Genomic DNA, 23,729 nt, shown 5'->3' with positions numbered 1-23,729 from the left:
ATGAGATGGCAAAACCATGATGCCATGATGCAAAGAGTGGAGACGCAACTAGGGCAATTAGCGACACAAATGGCTACACAAGCTCCGGGTACACTACCTAGTGACACGGAAAAGAATCCAAAAGGTGTCAATGCAGTCACGGTGACGTCTCCCATAAAGCAGGAAGTGATCGATGTTGAAGGCGATGTGAAGGAGAAGGAATTATCCAAGCAAAGGTCAGAGGACGCAAGGGAGAAAGGTAAGTCTCGAAACTCAAACTCCAATATTGATATTAATTCACTCTCTTTTCCCCAAAGAGCTAAGCAACTGCAATTGGATACTCAATTTTCAAAATTTCTTGAGATTTTCAAAAAGCTGCATATAAATATCCCATTTGCAGAAGCTTTAGCTCAAATGCCTTCATATGCAAAATTTCTTAAAGAGATTTTATCAAACAAGAGGAAATTTGTTGACTTTGAGACAGTTAAGCTTTCTGAAGAATGTTCTGCAATTTTACAAAATAAACTCCCCCCGAAGCTTTATGATCCAGGTAGTTTCTCTATCCCTTGTACTATTGGAACATCGAATTTTAGTAAAGCTTTGTGTGACTTAGGTGCAAGCATTAACTTGATGCCATACTCATGTTTTGAGAAGCTGAAAATAGGTAAAGTGAAGACAACTACAATGTCCCTACAGTTAGCCGATAGATCAATTAAATATCCTAGGGGAGTTGTAGAGGATGTGTTAGTAAAGGTTGACAAGTTCATTTTTCCAGTTGATTTTGTTGTGTTGGATATGGCAGAGGATCGTGAGATTCCTCTTATTTTAGGAAGACCGTTTTTAGCCACTGGGAAAGCTCTGATAGATGTACAAAAGGGTGAGTTGGTGTTGAGACTGAATGATGAGAGTGTGGTGTTTAATGTTTTTCAGTCCATCAAATATCCTAATGATACATCTGATTGCTTTAGAATTGATGCTACTGACGAACTTGTTGAGTGTGGTTTGCAGGAATTGATAGGTGAAGATCCTTTGGAGATTTTTTTGATTGATTTATGCCCAGGAGAGTTGGAAAATGAGGATATTAAGGAATACATGCAGTATCTGGAATCAGGCAGACCAATTTCCAAGATGGTAAATTCTAGGATTGCGGAGCTTGGGCATATCCCAAAACCTTTAAAGTCATCCATCGAAGAAGCCCCAATCCTAGAGATGAAACCTCTTCCTTCGCACTTAAAATATCTGTTTTTGCTTGATAATAATAAATTGCCAGTAATTGTTTCATCTACTTTGACAGGTATGGAGGAAGAAAAGCTACTGCAAGTCTTGAGAGATAACATCAAAGCCATAGGTTGGAGTATTGCTGACATAAAGGGGATCAGCTCCTCCATGTGCATGCACAAAATTCTGATGGAGGCCGACCACAAGACATCTACCCAACCTCAAAGACGTCTAAACCCGGCTATGCAAGAGGTGGTGAAGAAAGAGGTGATAAAGCTACTGGACGCAGGTATTACTTACCCAATTTCTGATAGTAGGTGGGTTAGTCCAGTGCAAGTTGTTCCGAAAAAAGGTGGGTTCACTGTTGTGAAGAATGAAAATAATGAATTAATTCCTACCAGAACTGTTACGGGGTGGCGTGTTTGCATTGATTATAGAAAACTTAATGACGCCACCCGTAAAGACCACTTCCCCCTCCCATTTATTGATCAAGTGTTGGAAAGGTTGGCTGGACATTCTTTCTACTGTTTCCTGGATGGTTATTCCGGTTATATGCAAATTCCCATTGACCCTGAAGATCAGGAGAAAACCACTTTTACTTGTCCTTATGGGACATTTGCATATAAACGAATGCCATTCGGTCTATGTAATGCACCAGCGACTTTCCAACGATGCATGATGGCAATTTTTCACGATATGATTGAGGACTTTATTGAAATATTCATGGATGATTTTTCTGTCTTTGGCTCTTCGTTTGATACATGTTTGTTTAATCTGTCTAAAGTCTTGGAGAGATGTGAGGAGTCAAATTTGGTTTTGAACTGGGAAAAATGCCATTTCATGGTGAGAGAAGAAATAGTGTTGGGGCACAAAATTTCTGAAAATGGGATCGAAGTTGATAAGGCAAGGATTGAAGTAATTGAAAAACTCCCAGCCCCAACAAACATCAGAGGAGTGCGTAGTTTTCTAGATATGCAGGGTTTTATACACGCTTTATCAAAGATTTTTCCTGCATTGCTAAGCCTCTGACCAACTTACTGATAAAAGATGTGCACTTTGATTTTTCTGATGAGTGTGTGCAGGAATTTCAGATTTTGAAGGAGAAATTGATCACCGCACCTGTGATGATAGCACCTGATTGGGGGTCGTCATTTGAGGTGATGTGTGACGCAAGTGACACAGCTCTAGGAGCAGTGTTGGGCCAAAAGAGGGATAAATGGATTCATGTCATCTACTATGCTAGCATGACACTGTCCGCTGCCCAACTGAACTATGCTACTACAGAGAAGGAGCTTCTTGCTGTGGTTTTTGCTCTGGATAAGTTTAAATCGTATTTGATAGGGATCAAAGTTGTAGTGCATACCGATCATTCAGCCTTGAAATATTTGATGGCTATGAAAGATGCAAAACCAAGGCTAATTCGTTGGATTCTTCTTTTGCAGGAATTCGACCTGGAGATAATCGATAGGAAGGGGACAGAGAATCAAGTTGCAGACCATCTTTTGCGTTTGGAGAATCCTATTCAAGGTAATGACTTTATTCGCTATGACTTCCCGGATGAACAACCCTTTGAAATCAACAGTTTGCCGTGGTATGGCGATTTTGTTAATTATCTATCAAGTAAGTTCATTCCTCCCCATTTCACCTATCAGCAAAAGAAGAAGTTTTTCTCAGATGTGAAATATTATTTGTGGGAGGACCCTTATTTGTTCAGAATATGTGCAGACAGTATAATCCGGAGATGTATCCCCCAAGAAAAGGTAAGAGAAATTTTGTTTCATTGTCATGCTGGTCCGGCTGGAGGCCATTTTGGGGCAACTAGAACTGCGTCCAAAGTACTCCAGTCTTGTTTTTATTGGCCTACTTAAGGATGCGCATGAATATGTCACAAAATGTCCAGATTGTCAGCGCACAGGTAATATCTCCAGGAGACATGAATTACCTCTCAATAATATTCTTGTGTGTGAATTATTTGATGTGTGGGGTATCGATTTCATGGGTCCATTCCCAGTTTCTTTTGGGAACAAGTATATTTTGGTGGCTGTAGATTACGTGTCAAAATGGGTGGAGGCACTTGCATGCAAAACAAATGATTCTAGGGTTGTCGTTCATTTTCTCATGAAAAGTATTTTCTCACGTTTTGGCACACCTAGAGCCATTATTAGCGATGAGGGTACTCACTTTTGCAATCGTCAGTTTGACAGTCTGTTGGCCAAGTATGGGGTCCGACATAAGGTGGCCACACCTTATCACCCTCAAACTAGTGGCCAAGTCGAAGGTATCGAACATAGAACTTAAACGCATTCTCGAGAAGACTGTCGGTGCTTCAAGAAAAGAATGGTCTAGAAAACTCGAAGATGCACTTTGGGCTTACCGCACTGCTTTTAAAACCCCATTGGCATGTCCCCTTTTAAATTGTTGTATGGGAAGTCGTGTCACCTATCTGTTGAACTTTAACATAAGGCTTATTGGGCTACTAAATTCTTGAATTTTGATGCTAAAGCCACAGGTGACGAGAGAGTTCTGCAGCTGAATGAATTGGACGAGTTTCAGTTGGAGGCTTACGAGAATGCCAAGCTTTACAAAGAGAAAACAAAACGTTGGCATGATCAGAACATAGTCCATCGAGAATTTGTGGTGGGACAACTGGTCCTATTATATAATTCTCGCCTGAAATTGATGCCAGGTAAGTTGCGTTCACGGTGGTCAGGACCATATACAATCACGCAAGTGTTCCCCTACGGGACAGTAGAGATCACTAGTGAAGCAACTAGACCTTTCAAAGTAAATGGGCATAGGCTGAAGGTTTATCATGGTGGTGCCATACCCGATGAGCCGACCACAGTGGATCTGCGGGATCCAAACTGAATCATGGGAGTACAGTCAGGCTATCGACTATAAATTTAGCGCTTGCTGGGAGGCAACCCAGTGTTTAGTTTTATTTTTCTTTCGTCTTTTATTTTAGTTTTCTTTCTTTTTGTTTTCGGCATTGTTCGTGAGTTATTCTCAGTGAATGGTGGTGCAGGTAGTTTATTCATTGGCGGTGGGATTTCTTAAATGTCGGGATTCTATTGGAACAAGCGGTTTCAGAACGTCAAATAGTCCAGGGAAGTTTCTGTACAATTCTTGCATCTTGTGTGCTTGATTGAGTTTCAATTTTGATGTGTAAATTTATAAGAATTGTAGATATCTGATTTTGCATTGTGTAAATGGGTCATAGTCCGTTTCTAATTCGTTCAAACTTTTCGATTTTGCGTGCCGAGTCACCCCGGACCCCTGCCCAGGGTCCGTGTCGATTTATTCCCCGACTTGTGAAACTGCCGAGCAAACACGGATCACGATCCGGACCCCTACACGGGGTCCGTGTCCATTTTTTCCAAGAATTTCAAATTTGCGAACGTACCTGGACGCATACCCGGATCCCTACACGGGGTCCGTATCCAACTATTTCAGATTTAACATTTTGTTCGCGAAACCACACGGATGTAGGCCCGGACCTTTACACGGTGTCCGTGTCAACGATTTCAAAATTCCTCATTTTCACGTACGAGAACGGACCGCTACACGGGGTCCGGGCCTCCTAATTTTCAGCAGATTCAAAATAACTTCGCGGCTTCCCTCTTTTGAATCCCTAACCCTCAAATATTGATCCTCTTTCCCTCCGCCGCCGCCGCCCTCGCCTGCTACATATCACCATTAGTCGCCGCCATCACCACCGCCGCTCCTACCGCCACCTACTGAGACACCGTGCGCCTACTCCACAACCATAAATCCCTCTCTACATAGCCCCTGCTGCACCACCGCATCGCCCAACTCCGGTAAGCGTGGCTTTCCCTTCCATCCCATAGGAATATTGCATGTTCGTCTGGTTATCGTTTGAGTATCAATTTCGGTTGTTGGGTGCTATTCTTCGATTTGTGGATTGGTTGGAATTTGATTGTGTCAAGGATCGCCTTGTTATTAATTGAGTCCGTCTTCGAGATAGTTTGTTGTTGAGCGTGTTGATTGTTGGATCTCAATTGTTCTTGGATTTCACTTGGCCTCCTGTCAGTGTTTTCTTCGGGTAAATTTGTTGTTGCGCGTTTTGGTTGTGGATTGATTCGCTGTGGGTATTGATTTATTGCGGTATGTTGGGCTTAGCTTGATTTTTTTCAATTTGATTGTGATCCTCTGTAGATTGTTGTGCTTGATTGGTTGGGTTTGGAATCTATTCGTTTGAATCAAAATGCCTCCGCGAAAACAAAGCAGTAAACGTGCACGAGCCGGTACCTCTTCGTCCTCTGCGTCAACCAGGTTGTCATTTGATGCTTCTAAGTTCACTAGCCGAGATATTTTGAGTGGTACTCGGCTCTCCACGGGAACTCGGTCATCGTTGAGCGCTCTATTCATCCCAGGAATTGACCACGAGGTGCCACTCCGGGCAGAGTTTGATAAATTTGGATGGGGACCTATTCTGGATATCTCCGGCCCATATTACCCAGATCTGGTGTGGCAATTCTATGCCAATGTTGAGGAGAGGGACAAGACCGGGCTGCCACATTTGCGCACTTACGTCAAAGGAGTGCCGATTGAGTTGACCAGCGCTGACCTGGCTGCGATTTTGAGTGTCCCAAATGAAGGGCCGCCGGTGTCCTTTAATCAAGTAGATATCTTCTTCTCGGATCTCACCTTTCGGATCCCTGAAGCTCGGCACCGACTGCAGTACCGCTTATCTCCTACCGGCTCCCGCTCCACTGTACTCCCCACGTCCCTCCCGCTGCTGGATCGGCTCATCTGTTACTTTACGGGGACGAATATCATTCCGAGGAAAGCAGGGAACAACGAGGTGCATCATATGGACCTTTACATCATAGATAAGATGCTGAATGGCTTAGGGGCAAGAAGAATAAGACACCATACGCCCCTTTCCCGATCATCATTTCTCGCATTTTGGCGGCCCATGGTGTCGATTTCACGGGTGAGACCTCTTTTCTCCCGACTTCCACTCAGATGCTGTCATCCCAGGCCATGCAGGGGATGTATTTCATTTTCAGACAGAGTGCTTGGTATCGGAACCTTGGGAGTGGCCATATCACTCCTCATCCTCGTGACCCGCCGGTGCCTCCACCTACACTCGATGACCGAGCCTGGGAAGATCGTGTGGAGGAAGAAGCGGCATTGGATGCCCGAGCTGGCCCTCAAGCTGGTATACCCCCTAGACAGCGCACCTCGCGAGCCAGACGTCAGTTTTACTTGTCATTACTTGATTGCATCGACGACATTCGCACCCGCTTGGCTCGAATCGAGCAACAGTCCCCCGATGCCTATGCACCATCCCTGGGACAGATCTGCACTAGATGACTTAGAGGACTTGAAGCTGGGATCCGATAATGAGTAGTTTGTTTTATTTTGTTAGGACGTGTGGGAGCTTTGATCGGTTTTCTCTTTTATTTCTCTTACATTTCATTCATACATTGTTGTGGATCTTAGGGGAATACTTATTATTGATGATTATTTTAGTTTGGATTCTTTTTTGGTTTGAGTGATTGCGTGTTTTGTCTATTCCGTTTTACGGTTCTTGGTGCATTCGATGTCATTCCTTTCAGGATTTGCTGATTTCTACTTCATTTCCACCACGTACTCGACATTTTACCAGGGAAGTGTTCACTTTAACATTCTTGATAGTTCATTTTATATTGTTTTACACTGAGGGCAGTGTCGATTTCAAAGTGTGGGGGTGGGTCAGTATTGTTACACATTGTTGCACAACAATTAACATCACTTTTCACGTAAGATGGAACTATTTTTAGACAAAGAACTCTTGTTTCCCTTAATAATCGGATTAATTTGTTACATTCTGGATCACCCGGGAAATAGTTTCATGCCTAGTATTGAATGAGAGGAGTCGTAGTTTTAAGGAGAGAGTCAAACATGAACCAGTTCTGTATCAACATTTCATTCAATGCACGTGGTCAAACTTTTACTCATTGATAGTGAATTGGTGAAATGTGAACTTTTGTTAAAAAAATAAATAAATAAAAAAAATCGAACAACGATCCCTAGAACTTGTCTGATTAGCCCTCGAAGCGAAAATACGAACGATGGTGACTTAGGGATGATTTAGGCGATCTTTGGACCGTTTGAGCCTTTCAAGCCTAACCGATACATCATTTATTGTCTCTAGTAACCCTTTTTAGCCTATAAAAAAATCGAATGATGTGTGTCGATGACACACAATTAGCCCCCATTCGTAATTTATTCAATGTCCCACATCAACTACCTGAATTTCAGCCTATACACTTTTTCCTACCTACATGTGAGAGAAATAAACCTCCTGTACACATTGACATGTTTGAAATACCCCAATGATTGAAGAAATATGTGTGAAGGAGTCGATGAATCCTTATTCATGAAAAAAAATATATATATAGAAAAGAAAAGAAAAGGGAGGAAAGTGTACACTATTAAAAACACCCGAAAAATCTGTGGGTGAAGGTTGGTGGACAATGAGAAAGAAAGGAGACGATAGAGCTCTGAAAATGATGAAAATACAGAAATTGGTGATGAGTCAAAAGTTGAATGAATGTGCTGCAGAAATATTTTTATTTTCTCTCACTTTGAATCCCATATCTTTTATTGTAGCCGTGAACCTTGGCCTTACGTTACAAGCTTGAAAAGACCTATTAACCAAGTCATCGTTGTTCAACATTTAGTAGAGAGGGGTATGAAAGTCAAGCATATGGGGCGTTTCAAAAAAAAAAATGAAAATGAATATAGGTGATCCTGAAACCAAGTAGCTAGTAATGAGTACGAGTCTGACCTGCACACTACACACATCTTGTTCTGTTGATCCTTACTGGGCAAATGTTTGAATCTTAAATTGCGACGAAAACGAATCTTGTGATATGCGAAGCGCGATCTTTTGACCGGGGGTGAAAGAGTTTGACAAATTGAGAAGTTTTGATTGTGGTACTTGAGTTCTGAATCTGAGATATTTCTCATCTTTATTTTTTTCTGAATTGTTCGAGGACGAACAAAGGTTAAGTGTGGGGGAGTTGATAAGCACGAATTATATAGCATTTTAGGGACTTTATTTTGTCGTATTCGTGCTTATCTGGCGTTTTTATTCCGAGTTTCGCGCTTATTTCGTGGTATTATTGCCTTTTGCAGGTTTGACCAAAAGATGATAAATAGCCAAAGAAAAGAAAGAAGAGTCAAACATCGCAATGCCATGTCAGAAACACCCGGAAAAATAGGAAAAGATCACAAGGAGAGCACCCGGACCCATACACGGACCCCGTATTAGGGCCGAGTCCTAATATCCCAGGATACAGAAATTCACGAGCCATGCCGGACCTGGAGACGGATACCTACACGGGGTTCGTGTCAAGCATCATTTGAGGAAGAATTAAATCGAACCTACACGGACCTTTACACGGACCCCGACACGGGGTCCGTGTCCTATGTTTCCCGGAATGAAATTTTTATCGAACATACACGGACCCAACGCCGAAGGTATGCACGGGGTCCGTGTACATGATTTGGAGATCAGATTTCGCGAAGATTTGGAAGAATAAAAGAGAAAAATAGAAGATTGGATTGGGATTTTGGGAGATCGGGACGTTTTTCAGCCGACTTGGAGAGAAAAAAAGGGAGAACTTTCACGCTTCCGAAGACGGTGACGGCTTGGGAGAAACGAGAGAAATTCGTGCACTTTACACGCAAGACCCGCGCACCATCGCTGAGATTTTCTCCATCCTTATTGTCTTATTTTCAGTCATGAATTCGAATATTAAATTTGATTTGAGTTTTGAATTTATGGAGTAATTTTCTCTTGTGATCGGGACCACGATAGGGACAAACGATTGATTTTGTTTATTCGTTGGATTGTTTGATTTATAAAATTATTCTATGTTATTGATTAATGTTTGCGTAATTTTCGTGCTTTTAATCTGGTCAATTATTTGCATGTTTGTTGTTCGATCTTGACTCGAAAGGGAATAGATTGAATTTAGCTTCAAAAATATTAATCAACACACGGTTAAACCGACTAGAAATAGTATTTGGTTTCAGTGTGCGATTTTAGGCGACAGCTGTAATTCTATCGTCGATAAATGCGTTTTTGTTTAATTAAATTCAATTAGAAATAATTGGACTGTTAAATGAAAATAGGATTATAAATTCTAGAAATAGGTTTATAATTAAAGAGGATTGCATCGTGACTTCGAATAATCTGTAGTTAAATAATTCCAGTGCATGATAATAATCAGAGTTTGTTACCGTCGTGTGTTCCCGGTCATTTTATTCATATTTGAAAATCCCCAAGTCCCAAGCTTTTCTGAAAATTTGATTTTAGTCATTAATTTAGCATAAATTATTTTGATTTAATTAGTTTAAATAATCATCAAATCACTTTTTATCGCTTGCCTAGATTAAATTAAATAATTTAAATCTTGGTACTTAAAAAGTAGTCTCTGTGGGATCGATACTTGGACTTGTCGTCCAATTACTATAACTTGACCTAGTCCGCTTGCTAGAATTAATCCCAACCGAAATCATCGGTCACCAGCCCCTGAACCAACACGTGTGCACTTCCCTAAGACCCTTAGAACTCTCCCTAGCCCAGCCCCTGAGCCTTGGACTAAGCCCTTCCCTCCCAGCAAGCTGCGCGCCCCATGCACGAAAACTGTGCTTGCTCTCGGGTATGAGTCCTTGTGTATCAGGACTCCTCCCAGCCCTCAAACCCGAGTCCTAGCTTGGCTAGGACTCTGCTCCAGACTCAATCAAACCTCTAGCCAGCCATGAACCCAAGCCAAGGCCAGCCCTCCCCTTTGCTCATGAACCCGATCCCCTAAGCCCCATGACAGCAGAAATCGGTTGCTGCATTGTTGCTTGATTCGTTCGACTTTGGTGCTTAAGGTGAGCATGTTAGGACTTTAATTCATGTATAGACACCACTTGTTCCATCTTACGTTCATGGCAGCCCCCTTTACAATAATAAATCTATAAATTTGCATCAAAATCTCATGTTTCCCCATGTGTGCATGCAATATACCGAAAATACTGAAAAATAAATCCATGTTTTTCATGCATACAATATTTAAAACAATAATATGATATGATGGATGAAAAAAGGAGATGTATGGCGTGCCTTTGCGTTTTATACGCACGAAATAACGTTGACGACGAAGAACGGATCGAAACCTTGGCTTGTTTCTCCTTGAACCTTCGAAAAACCCTTCAATATGCTTTGTATGTGTGCCGTGTGTTCCGTGTGTGCCGTGTCTTTGTTTGGGAGAGTTTTCTGAATTTTTGGGAGAGTGAGGCGTGACTTTGAGGGTAGGGTTTTAGGTGATTAGTGTATTAAATAGCTAATTAGATACTAACAAAGCTTTAGGCCTATTAAGCCTCTAAATTAAGCCCATTAGTCTTAATTAGAATTTAATAAAATATTATCAAGGTTTTTGTTTAAATAAATTTGTGATTTTATTAGTCGAGCTGCCAAAAAGCTCGTATTTTATTTGAAAAATCAACACCGATAAAATTTACGCACCGGAGTTTAAATCACCCCAAAATCCATTATTTTCAAAAATATGAAAAACCATCAACTATATTTTAAATAATTAAAAATAATTTTGAACCTTACAATTCCTCCCCCATTATTCGCATGCAGTTGGATTACGTCTTCTTAATTTTGGACCTTACAATTCCTCCCCCCCTTAAATAGAATTTCGTCCTCGAAATTAGAACTTACCGAATAATTCTGGATAGCGACCCTTCAAGTCCCTCTCGGTTTCCCACGTAGCTTCCTCTTCCGAGTGATTCAACCACTTGACCTTGACCATTGGAATGACTTTGTTTCGCAATCTTCTTTCTTGTCTTGCTAAGATCTGTACAGGTCTTTTTTCATATGTCATATTTGGAGTTAATTGAAGAGGTTCATAATTTAGTACATGTGAGGAATTCGACATGTACTTCCGCAGCATCGAAATGTGGAACACGTTATGAACTCCAGAAAGTGTTTGTGGCAATGCCACTCTATAAGCTATTGTCCCAATCCTCTCAAAAATCTCAAACGGACCTATAAATCTTGGATTAAGCTTGCCTTTATTGTCAAAGCGCATAACATCCTTCATAGGTGCTATTTTCACAAATACATGGTCGCCCACTGCAAACTCTAAGTCCCTTCGTCTTTTGTCCGCATAACTCTTTCGTCCGCTTTGTGCAGTCTTCATTCTCTCACGAATTTTGACTACAAGCTCGGCAGTCTCTTCAATCACATCCGGACCAATATCTATTCTTTTCCAGACCTCGTCTCAATGAATAGGAGATCTACATTTTCTTCTATAGAGTGCCTCAAAAGGAGCCATCCCGATTGATGATTGGAAACTATTATTGTATGTGAACTCCACTAGAGGTAACTTTGGTTCCCAACTGCTTTGAAAATCAATAACACATGCTCGTAGTAGATCTTCCAAAATCTGTATAACTCTTTCTGACTGACCATCGGTTTGAGGGTGTAATGATGTACTGAACAATAACTTGGTCCCCATCGCTGCATTCAAACTTTTCCAAAAAGATGATGTGAATCTCGGATCACTGTCAGAAACAATAGACATTGGAATCCCATGCAGACGAACTATATCCCGAATATATAACTCTCCATACTGAACCATGGTGAATGTCGTCTTAATGGGTAGAAAATGCGCTGATTTTGTAAGACGATCCACTATCACCCAGATGTCATTCAATCCCTTAACGGTCTTTGGCAATCCCATTACAAAGTCCATGGTGATATTTTCTCATTTCCACTCGGGAATAGGGAGTGGCTTCAATTTTCCCGCTATTCTTTGATGCTCCGCTTTAACTTTCTGAAAAGTCAAATACTTAGATATAAATCTCATAATGTCCCTCTTCATGCCTGGCCACCAATATAACAACTGCAAATCTTTGTACATCTTTGTACTTCCCGGATGGAAGGAGTAAAGTGTGTCATGGGCTTCCTTCATAATAAGAACTCTCAAAGAATCGTCACTAGGAACCCATAGACGATCTCAATAGTGAACTAAACCATCCACCACTGAATATAAATTCCGGCCCTTGGCTTCATCTCTAGCTCTCCACTTTTGCAACTGCTCATTAGTGGACTGTCCATCTCGAATTATATCTCTCAAAGTCGACTGGACTGATATTGTGGCAAGATTTGGGGCCTCTCCCCTAGCATACACTGTAAGCTCAAACCACTGTATCTCGGACTGCAACGGTCTTTGGAGTGATAATCGAGTGATAAATGCTGCTTTTCTACTCAATGCGTCTGCCACTACATTAGCTTTTCCCAGATGGTAGCTAATGTCACAATAGTCCTTTACTAACTCAAGCCATCTGCGCTGTCTCATATTCAACTCCTTTTGGGTGAAGAAGTATTTCAAACTTTTATGGTCGGTGAATATCTTGCACTTCTCCCCATAAAGGTAGTGTCTCCAAATTTTTAGTGCGAAGACTACTGCTGCAAGCTCAAGATCATTAGTAGGGTAGTTTTTTTCGTGAATTTTCAGCTGCCTCGACGCATAGGCGATAACTCGGTCGTTTTGCATCAGAACTACGCCCAAACCAAGTTTAGAAGCGTCGGTATAAAGAACATACTCCCCTTGCCCTGATGGCATAGATAACACTGGCGCTGATATCAAGGCTTGCTTTAACTTGTAAAAACTGTCTTGACACTTGGCTACCCAAATGAACTTTACATTCTTCTTTGTCAAGGCAGTCATAGGTACCGCTATAGATGAGAACCCCTGAATAAACTTGCGATAATAGCCAGCTAGTCCCAAGAAACTGCAAATCTCGGTAACACTTTTCGGTAGTGGCCACTCTTTCACTGCTTCTACTTTACTCGGATCAACTTCCACGCCATCACTAGAAATGATGTGGCCTAACAACACCACTCTATCAAGCCAGAACTCGCACTTGCTGAACTTGGCATAAAGCTTCCTGTCTTGCAGTACCTGCAGTGCGATCCTCAAGTGACGGCTATGCTCCTCTCTGCTCTTGGAATAGATCAATATGTCATCAATGAAGACTATAATGAACTGATCTAGATACTGCTGAAATACGCGATTCATGAGATCCATGAAGATCGCTGGCGCATTGGTCAACCCAAAGGGCATGACCATAAACTCATAGTGCCCATACCTCGTGCCAAATGCTGTCTTATGAACATCTAACTCTTTTACTTTCAGTTGATGGTATCTAGATCGTAGATCAATCTTAGAAAATACCGATTCTCCTTGCAACTGATCAAATAAATCTTCAATTCTTGGCAGTGGATACTTATTTTTGATGGTGACCCGATTAAGCTCACGATAATCGATGCAAAAACGCATAATACCGTCTTTCTTCTTCACAAATAATACCGGTGCGCCCCATGGAGAATAACTAGGGTGAATAAAACCCTTGTCTAGCAATTCTTGGATTTGATCTTTCAATTCATTCATTTCAGCGGGTGCTAGACGATAAGGCGTTTTAGATATAGGAATGGTTCCCGGCATAAGATCAATAGAGAATTCCACTTCGCGATCATGTGGAATACCAGAAACGTCCTTGGGAAAGACGCTAGGAAAATCTCTGACAATATCCACATCTTCTAACTTCTGACTGACAGATGCATGTGTGGTGGTGACACATGCTAAAAAAGATTGGCATCACCGCTTAATAAGCTTCCTCGCACATAGACAATAGATAATGTGTGGCATTTGCTTGTTTCTCGCCGCATCAAAGACAAAAGATCTACCACTAGGCGGTCAAATAGACACTGTTCGCTGACGAAAATCAATCGAAGCTCCATTTGCTGATAGCCAATTCATGCCGAGTATAATATTAAATTCAGGCATAGGAAGAACAATAAGATCTGCCCACACAACATCCTTGAATAAACGAAGCTCCAGATTCTTGACAATCTTAGACGTGAGCATTTGATCACTGGATGGAATAGAAACTTTGAAACCCAAACCCATATCTTGAGGAGTAATATTCAGTCTTTTGATGAAGGTTTCAGATATAAAAGAATGTGTAGCTCCTGAATCTAGCAATGCATAGGTAGCTACACCTAGAATGATGATCCTCCCTTCGGTGAAAGATGTCTTTTAAATTTTTTCGTGTTGAAACTTAAGGATTTAATATCAATAATTTGCGTGTTGAACTTAAGCATTTCTTGAAAAATTGCATTTTAGCCCTTCAATTTTTCGAAATTTGCATTTTAGTCCCAAAAATTTCGGATATTTGCATTATGGCCCTTATGTTTTCGAAATTTTTCATTTTAGTCTTTGAAAATTATGAAAATCACATTCATGGTCCATTACGAATTCGGTAATTGCGTTTTGGTCCCTTAACTTTCGAAAATTACAATTTAAATCCCAAAATTTTGAAATTCTCCCATATCCCCTTTATTATGATTTTGTTTAAATTTTGGCCCTAAAACTTTTTATTTCGAATTCAACCATCCTTTACATAAAATAAGGCACAAAATTAACATCATTTCCCATGATTTCCAAAATCATAACTTACATCCAACTAGGGTAGAACATGCAACCTAAATTCCACTAGGTTAAATCTTGTTCACAATTCAATTCCCATAACCAATTTAACATTTCATGCAATAATTAGCAGTATAAAAATGTTAAATGACTAGGTTACCCGTAATGAGTGTAGTGTCTGCCTCTTCCTCAGCTTCTTCGGCATTCATAACATAAGCTCGTGCCGTATAGCTGTTTTCCTCTTTGGGCAATCAATAGCTTTATGTCCAGCCTCCTTGCAGTAGAAACATTTAAATGATTCCCATTCACATTTGCCAAGATGAAGACGGTTGCACTCCTTGCATGGTTGCCTTTCAGCAGGCTTTGGTGCTCCAGGATTCTGTGGCTTTTGTGGTGCTTGTTTCTTGACTTGACCTTGGGGATTTTGAGGCCCTTGAGGTCTAGGAGGACCCGTATACGGCTTTTTGTTAGGCTGATTATTATTATTCTGATGATGCTGCCTCTTGCGCTGATTCTCAAAATCGATGTCCCTCAAAGACTGTTCGGACTGGAAAGTGTAAGCGACGGCAGTAGCTTAATCCAAAGGTTGCATCATCATAACATTGTTGTGAAGGGTAGGTCGTAGGCCATCCATGAAATGCTTAAGCTTCATCGCAGAATCCCCAGTAACAAGGGGTACGAAATGACAACCCCTATCAAACTTTTTCACAAACTCGGCAACAGTCGCGTCCCCCTGGCGAAGGCTCATAAACTCCCTCATCAGTCGTCTTCTAACATCGGCAGTAAAGTATTTTTCATAAAATATTTCCTTGAAACGAGTCCAAGTGATAGTATCAAGGTTAACACTGTGCTCGGCTCCCTCCCACCATAAAGAAGCGTCATCCCCGAATAGATAAGTAGTACACCTCACTTGATCCGCGTCCCCCATATCCAGATAACAAAAGTGTAACTCAAGTGAACGGATCAAATTCTCAGCAACAAAGGGGTCTGTGGTGCCAGAAAATTCCTTTGGCCCTAGCCTCCATAACTGATCATAAATGTCATGCTGTTGCCTAGGTGCCTGTTGCAGTTTTTGCTGCTGCTGCATCCGCTGTAACTGCTGCTGTAGCTGCTACTGTTGTAACTGTTGCTTCAGTATCTCCTGCTCGAAGAGACGAGCCATCCCCTCAAGAGCACGAGCAGCAGCATCCCCTGGTGGTGGTGCATTTCTTAGATTGTTCCCTTGGTGATTCACGCTGTTTTCTGCTTGGTTTTCATTAACAGGGGCACGTCTAGGAGGCATTTTATCTGAACTTTTTCCAAATTCTAACGTAACCAACATGCATTTAAATCTAATTTTTCTAATCACGTGACATATCCTATCCCATTTAGCAATTTAGGCATGCAAAGCATAAATACTAAAAAAAACTTGTAGAGATGTACAATAAACATAATATTCATGTAGTCATGCAGGTAACATCATACTGAATCATATAAAGCATGTAAAAACTTACAACTTTGAGGCTTGACGATTGATCTTCCCGGCGCTGATGGTGGCACAACCCTTTACAGGACCTTTGCTCTGATACCAACTGAAACGTCTGCCCTTTTTATTGCTTTAAAAGTAATAGAAAATATTTTTTTAAAACACTCAATTTTCGGTCATGTACGTTTACCACATGAAAATATTTTTCTAAAATATTTTATCCTTTTAATATAAAACATCATCCATCTAACATTTTTAAAAATCAAGTGCAATAATCATAAAATGAAATTGTCAACTGTTTTACCAAGCCTAAAAAACAATAAGTTTGAAAAGTATAGCTCATATTAAACCTCTCAAAAATCTCTCAAAAGCATAAATAAATAGTCTTAAAATCTTAAACATAAATCATGATTTATAAATCGTAAATGCATAAAAAGTAGAAGCGCTGGTCCTCGGGTTGTGTGCGCCTTCAGTCCAGTCAAATCATCCGTCAAGCCCACCCTCAACCTCACCTGCATCCATCACACCTAGTGAGTCTAAAGACTCAACACACCATAATCTTGGTAACAAGTAATACGTAATACAGTCAACATATAACAGTGAAAAATACTTGTACTTAAAATATCGTTTTCATGAAGATGCATAAACTTCAAACATGAACATTTTCGTAAACCTTTTTATGATGCATGAACTTTGAATAGAAATATTTTCATAATGATGAATCAACTTTAAGCATAAACATTTTCATGACATGCATCACATAAACCTTAACCTTTTCCTTTCTTTTTCCTCAACATGACATAACATAAAACCTTTTTCATGATTATAAACATTTTTCTTTTCGTTTTTCTTCGTTGAATTAAAATTGTTAATTGTGACTTTTCTTAAACCTCAAAAGTAGATGGATCCATCTACATGAAACCGCAGTACTGGGCGGCGGGGGACACAGCAACAGTGGGGACCCGAACCTAATTCATCTTCTTAATCATTATCAGGATCAAATGTAACAATTAAGTAAACTGGGTCATAATTTTTTTTTTAAATACATAAGTGCGGAACATATGATAATAAATCCTATATATACATATCAACAGTAAAGTACAAGTCTTGTACAAAGTACATTTATCTCAAACTAAGGTTCAACCACTATACATCAAGGGTTGAAAGCCAATTCTACTTCTAAGTCCGGATCTCCACGCTAATCTTTATCTCTCATCCACTTCTTGACCCTGATCCTGTCCCACCTGTTATCATGCACACATACAAACAGAACAACAGCCAGATAACTCCGGTGAGAAATGTATTCCCAGTATAAAAAACGTATACATGCAATTATACAAGCAGATATAAAAGCATGAAACAGATATCAATAACATGTATCAAAATCTGAAAGAGATGAATCGATATAAACTGTAAGTCAAACTCTTGACTCATAATCTCATACTCGACTCTTCTTTAATCTAGGGATCCCGGTCTAACTCAGACTTTGGCATTCTGTATGGAATCTCAGCGATAGAAATCGATCTACTTCTAAGCAACATCGTTACACCAAAAGTCCAGTGTCTTGGCGGCTCTGCCAAAGACTAGGCACATCTTCCCAAACTCTATACATGCTTTACTATAAATCAATAGACTAAGCATATCAATCTCATAAATTGCAAACATCAATGCAATAACTAAAGTATGTGGTTTTGAGAAACTCAAGTCGGATCTAACTCGAGTCGTATCTTCCCGGTTCAACATTGATTTATACATTTCTTTTGTCGATCTGACGAAGTCGAAGTCTCGAATTCGAAGCTGTCAATACTCAATATAGCAATGACAGTATTGAGGAGTACAATATCAATATACAACCCAATCAATACTGGATATAATCAGAACTCAATCTAATTCTGTTTCAACGGCACAACGGCACAATCTCGATATACCCAGCAATACAATATAAGCAGATATCAATCTCAATAACTCATAATCGATCAACAACACAATCTGATATCAAATCTGTATAATCTCAATCAAATTCAATTCCGAAAATGATAACAATTTCATACGGTATCCGTTCTTCGATCCGGTTTCGATTATACACTGATAACAATCTCAGCAACAGATAGTAGCAGTCATATAAGGATTTCTTCCATATCATATTTTCAAATCATACAAGAACATAATAAAACTTACGTCCTGTCGAAGCCTTTGTCGAGAGGAATCCAGAAATGTGTTCGGATCGAAATTCTGATAATCGGATCTTGACCAGTCACCAATCTAAGCAATGGAGAAAACTTGAAGCTTTCCTTGAGATTCTCTCGTTTTCTTGCTGGATTCTGAGTGAATGAAGATTGTTATATATATATATCATGAATGTTCAAGCCATGTGGCTTAATCTTCAAGCTACACGTCTCACGCATATGCGCGACCTCCCCCGGCGCATATGCGCGAGACCTACTGGTCTCGGCATCAAGCTTTCCTCTACTCGCGCATATGCGCTTCCTCTCTTCGCGCATATGCGTGAGTTTCTCTGCCATGTTCGCGCATATGCGCGAGTGGTTCAGTCCTCACACATAATCCAAGTTTACTTTTGTCTTTCCCGGTCTGACCTTTCCATCTATAATCACATCAATTATCAATAAATTATTTCAAATTACTATAATAAAATCTCGGGCATTACACTTCTCCCACTCTAAGATCTGCTATAATAAAATCTCGGGCATTACACTTCTCCCACTCTAAGATCTGATTTCGACCTCGAAATCGCAAGCAATCAAATAAGATACAATAAGAAATGTATAACAGAAGCTAAACATGAAACTCACATCAGTGAAATAACTCCGGGAATTTATGTCTCATGTCTGACTCAGCCTCCCAAGTAGCTTCTTCGATGCCATGACGAATCCTCTGAACTTTTTCAAGCGGAATAGTCTTCGTTCTGAGTTGCTTTTCTTTACGATCAAGAATCTGAATCGGATTTTCAAAATAATTCAGTGTCTCATCAAGTTCGGCCTCGTCTGACTGAAGAATATGAGATTCATCAGGAAGATATTTCCGCAATAAAGATACATGAAAGACATCATGTATTCCAGATAAATAAGACGGTAAGGCGAGTCGATAGGCACGATCTCGTATCTTCTCAGGAATCTCCTATGGCCCAATATATCATGGAGACAACTTCCCTTTCTTGCCAAATCTGACAACACCTCTGAAAGGAGAAATCTTTATAAATACTCTGTCTCCTACCTCAAATACCAACGGTCGACGACGAACATTGGCATATTTGGCCTGTCTGTCTTGAGCTATCTTCATTCTCTTTTGAATCAGCTTCATTTTCTCTGTCATATCTCGGATCATATCAGGTCCAATCTCAGGTATCTCAGAGATATCATCCCAATAAAGGGGGGATCTGCACTTCTTGCCATACAATGCTTCAAATGGAGCCATCTCTGTACTCGTCTGATAGCTGTTGTTGTACGAAAACTCACAAAGTGGCAATGAATCTTTCCAACTAGTGCCAAAATCTAGCACTACAGCTCTAAGCATATCTTCCAATGTCTGGATAGTCCGCTCTGATTGTCCGTCAGTCTGTGGATTATATGCGGTACTCAGGTGTAATTTAGGACCTAGAGCTTGCTGCAAACCGTGCCAAAAGTGTGAAGTAAACCGAGGATCACGGTCTGATACAATCGACTTCGGCACTCCGTGCAATCTGATCACTTCTCTAGCATAAATCTCTGCCATCTGGTCATGTCTGTACGTCATCTTGTACGGAATAAAACATGCTGATTTGGTCAATCTGTCAATCACAACCCAAATCGCATCACAACCTCGAGAGGATCTTGGTAGCTTCGTCACAAAATCCATAGAAATGTGATCTCATTTCCATTCAGGAATAGACAAGCTGTGTAACAAACTTCCTGGTTTCTTTCTTTCGGCTTTCACCTGTTGGAAATTCAGACATTTTGATACAAACTCTGCAATATCTGCCTTCATCTGTTTCCACCAAAACTGTCTTTTCAAATCATTATATATCTTTTTGCTACCAGGATGAATACTAAATCGACTACTGTGCGCTTCTGACAATATCTGTCGTTTCAAATCTGAAACATCTGGCACAACTAGACGATTATTTACATACAGTACATCATCACGTACCTGATACTCTTATCGATGCCCTGCTCTGACCATCGAAATCGAGTTCTGCACATTCTGATCAACTTTCTGAGCTTTTTTAATTCTCAAAATCAGCTCTGGTTCAACTTGAACGGCATAGAGTCTCAATGATTGACAATCTGTCTCAAATATGAATCGAGAAAGACATCAATCTTCTATCAAATTTGGAACACCGATCGTCGATAAGGATAAACAACATACCTTTCGACTCAGTGCATCAGCTGCTGCATTTGACTTTCCTGGATAATATTTGATTTCACAATCAAAATCTTTCAGTAAATCAAGCCATCTTCGTTGCCTCATATTCAATTCAGACTGTGAAAATAGATATTTTAGACTCTTGTGATCAGAATATATCTCAAACATCTCACCGTATAGATAGTGTCACCAAATTTTCAATGCAAATACGATGGCTGCCAATTCAAGATCATGAATTGGGTAGCGAGACTCATGTGGCTTCAGTTGTCTAGAGGCATAAGCAATAACATGTCCTCGCTGCATCAAAACACAACCCAATCCTCTGTGAGAAGCATCGCAATATACAACAAAATCACCAGTACCTGATGGAATAGTCAAGATCGGAGCACTGGTCAATGTTTTCTTCAATTCAAGGAAACTTGATTAACACTCTTCTGACCAAACAAACAGTGCATTCTTCTGAGTCAACTGAGTACTCGGCTTTGCAATACTGGAAAAATCTTTAATAAATCGACGATAGTATTCTGCTAAACCCATAAAACTGCGTATCTCTGGCACAGATGTCGGTCTAGGCCAACTGATCACTGCCTCAACCTTGCTATGACCAACAGAAATACCGTTTTAGATATAATATGTCCCAGAAATACAACTTGCTTCAGCCAGAATTCACATTTCGACAGTTTGGCATACAATTTCTCAGTTCTCAGAATTCTCAGTACAGTTCTCAAATGCTCAGCATGATCTATCATATTCTTGGAATAAATCAGAATATCATCAATAAAAATAATCACAAAATCATCAAGATACTTCTGAAATATGCGGTTTATCAAACCCATAAATACAGCTGGAGCATTCGTTAAACCAAATGGCAGTACAATAAACTCAAAATGGCCATACCTGGTTCTGAAAGTTGTCTTCGAGATATCAGAATCTCTGACTCTTAGCTGATGATATACAGATCTCAGATCGATCTTTGAATAAACAGAAGAACCCTGAAACTGATCAAATAAATCATCTATACGAGGCAAATGATATTTATTCTTTACTAGAGCCTTATTCAGTTGCCGACAGTCAATGTATATATCATGCATGTTCAAGCCATGTGGCTTAATCTTCAAGCTACACGTCTCGCGCATATGCGCGAGACCTACTTGTCTCGGCATCAAGCTTTCCTCTGCTCGCGCATACGCGCGTCCTCTCTTCGCATATATGCGCGACGTTCTCTGCCATGTTCGCGCATATGCGCGGGTCCTGGTCGCGCATATGCTCGAGGTTCTCTGCTTACCTCGCGCATATGCGCCCTGCTCTATCGCGCATATGCGCGAGGGGTTCAGTCCTCGCACATAATCCAAGTCTTCTTTTATCTTTCTTGGTCTGATCCTTTCCGTCTATAATCACATCAATTATCAATAAATCATTTCATATTACAATAATAAAATCTCGCGCATTACAGCAACACTCTCACCCGTCAACTGGGCCCTGGCCTATCCTCTTTCGAATAGAATACGATCGTCAAGGCTCCCTCTGGGGCCTTTTCCCATAAATGGGCTCCCTCTGGCGCCTTTTCCCCGCACGACATTCTCATTTTTACCGTTACCTCATACCGTTACCTCATATTCGTAATAATGAAAATACGATCGTCGGGCTCTCACTGGGATCGTCACCCTCACGATATCTCCAACAATATCGAAATAGTCACAATTACTTCACTTCCTTCAACGTTTACATTCTCATTACTTTATAAAAATAATGCATAACATATAATTTTGTTTTGAAATCAAGAATGAAACATGTCTTTTAAATGTCTTATTTAAATCATAGAAATCCCATAGACATTTAAGAATCATAATTTAATCATGAACATTTCCTAAACATTTAAAAATAATCATAATATCATAATAATAACCTTTAGAGCACTGCCATGACGTTTAATAATTTTAGGTGTAAAAAGACCGTTTTACCCCTAGACGTAAAACTCCTCGATTTTGACTTTTCCTTGAATTCATTGACTCTAACATGTCCCAAATAATTATTTAAGCCTAAATTAATTTTCCCCTAATTTTAATATGCTTAAATATTAAAATTTTAATTTTATCTTTAATTAATTGTTTTGACGGTGTTTTAATCCCGAAAAATCTTAAACTTTAATATAAAATTCCTAAATTCAAAATTTAGTATTTTTATATTATTTTAGCTCTAATGAACCACGACTCGACCCCCGTGAGCCATTTCCAATTAATTTTATTTTAGAAACCCTAACATGGCACCTAAACTTCGACCCCGAGCCAACTTTCGATTTTCTCGAGTCACCCCCGAGCCAAGTTGATCAAAACCCTGACCAACACCATAGAGTACCCTACTGGACCCTTAGATCACTTAGAAACCGCTCCCAAAACCAAGAACAAATGCCCCTCCCTTACCCATAAGCTCGCCGAGAGTTTCATTTTACATGGACTCTAGTTTCTTGCGTCTAGGTCCTAACCAACGAGCTCAGCCCCTGAACCAACACGTGTGCACTTCCCTAAGACACTTAGAACTCGCCCTAGCCCAGCCCCTGAGCCTTGGACCAAGCCCTTTCCTCCCAGCAAGCTGCGGGCCCCATGCACGAAAACTGTGCTTTCTCTCGGGTAGGAGTCCTTTTGTATCAGAACTCCTCCCAGCCCTCAAACCCGAGTCCTAGCTTGGCTAGGACTCTACTCCAGACTCAACCAAGCCCCTAGCCAGCCCTGAACCCAAGCCAAGGCCCGGCCTCCCCCTTGCTCATGAACCCGATCCCCTAAGCCCCGTGACAGCAGAAGTCGGTTCCTGCTTTGTTGCTTGATTCGTTCGACTTTGGTGCTTAAGGTGAGCGTTTTAGGACTTTAATTCATGTATAGACACCACCTGTTCCAACCTACGTTCATGGCAGCCCCCTTTACAATAATAAATCTATGAATTTGCATCAAAATCTCATGTTTCCCCATGTGTGCATGCAATATACCGAAAATACTGAAAAATAAATCCATGTTCTTCATGCATAAAATAATTAAAACTATAATATGATATGATGGATGAGAAAAGGAGATGTATGGCGTGCCTTTTCGTTTTATACGCACGAAATAACGTTGACGACGAAGAACGGATCGAAACCTTGGCTTGTTTCTCCTTGAACCTTCGAAAAACCCTTCAATATGCTTTGTATGTGTGCCGTGTGTGCCGTG

General features: G+C 40.4%; 2 protein-coding genes across 2 annotated transcripts; one reads left to right on the top strand and one right to left on the bottom strand.

The window, feature by feature from the left end:
- LOC142552395 (uncharacterized) lies at positions 1-4,065 on the top strand. The gene is made up of 3 exons (XM_075662170.1): positions 1-2,112; positions 2,280-2,957; positions 3,661-4,065. The coding sequence occupies exons 1-3, from the start codon at positions 1-3 to the stop codon at positions 4,063-4,065; spliced, it is 3,195 nt and encodes a 1,064-aa protein (XP_075518285.1).
- Positions 4,066-15,279: 11,214 nt separating this feature from the next.
- On the bottom strand, positions 15,280-15,792 carry LOC142552394 (uncharacterized). The gene has a single exon (XM_075662169.1). It carries the CDS (start codon positions 15,790-15,792, stop codon positions 15,280-15,282), a length of 513 nt encoding a protein of 170 aa, XP_075518284.1.
- Positions 15,793-23,729: the final 7,937 nt, after the last annotated feature.

This window comes from Primulina tabacum, chromosome 7, assembly GCF_025594145.1.
Source record: "Primulina tabacum isolate GXHZ01 chromosome 7, ASM2559414v2, whole genome shotgun sequence".
Taxonomy (NCBI): Eukaryota; Viridiplantae; Streptophyta; class Magnoliopsida; order Lamiales; family Gesneriaceae; genus Primulina; species Primulina tabacum.
The sequence above is the reverse complement of the archived record's forward strand: the minus strand, read 5'-3'. Positions and strand labels throughout refer to the sequence as shown.

Coding starts and splice junctions, on each gene's coding strand:
- LOC142552395 (XM_075662170.1), top strand. CDS start 1: ATGAGATGGCAAAACCATGATGCCATGATGCAAAGAGTGGAGACGCAA. Junction 2,113..2,279: donor TTGATAAGGCAAGGATTGAA/GTAATTGAAAAA, acceptor GAGTGTGTGCAG/GAATTTCAGATTTTGAAGGA. Junction 2,958..3,660: donor GATGTATCCCCCAAGAAAAG/GTAAGAGAAATT, acceptor CTTTAACATAAG/GCTTATTGGGCTACTAAATT.
- LOC142552394 (XM_075662169.1), bottom strand. CDS start 15,792: ATGCAGCAGCAGCAAAAACTGCAACAGGCACCTAGGCAACAGCATGAC.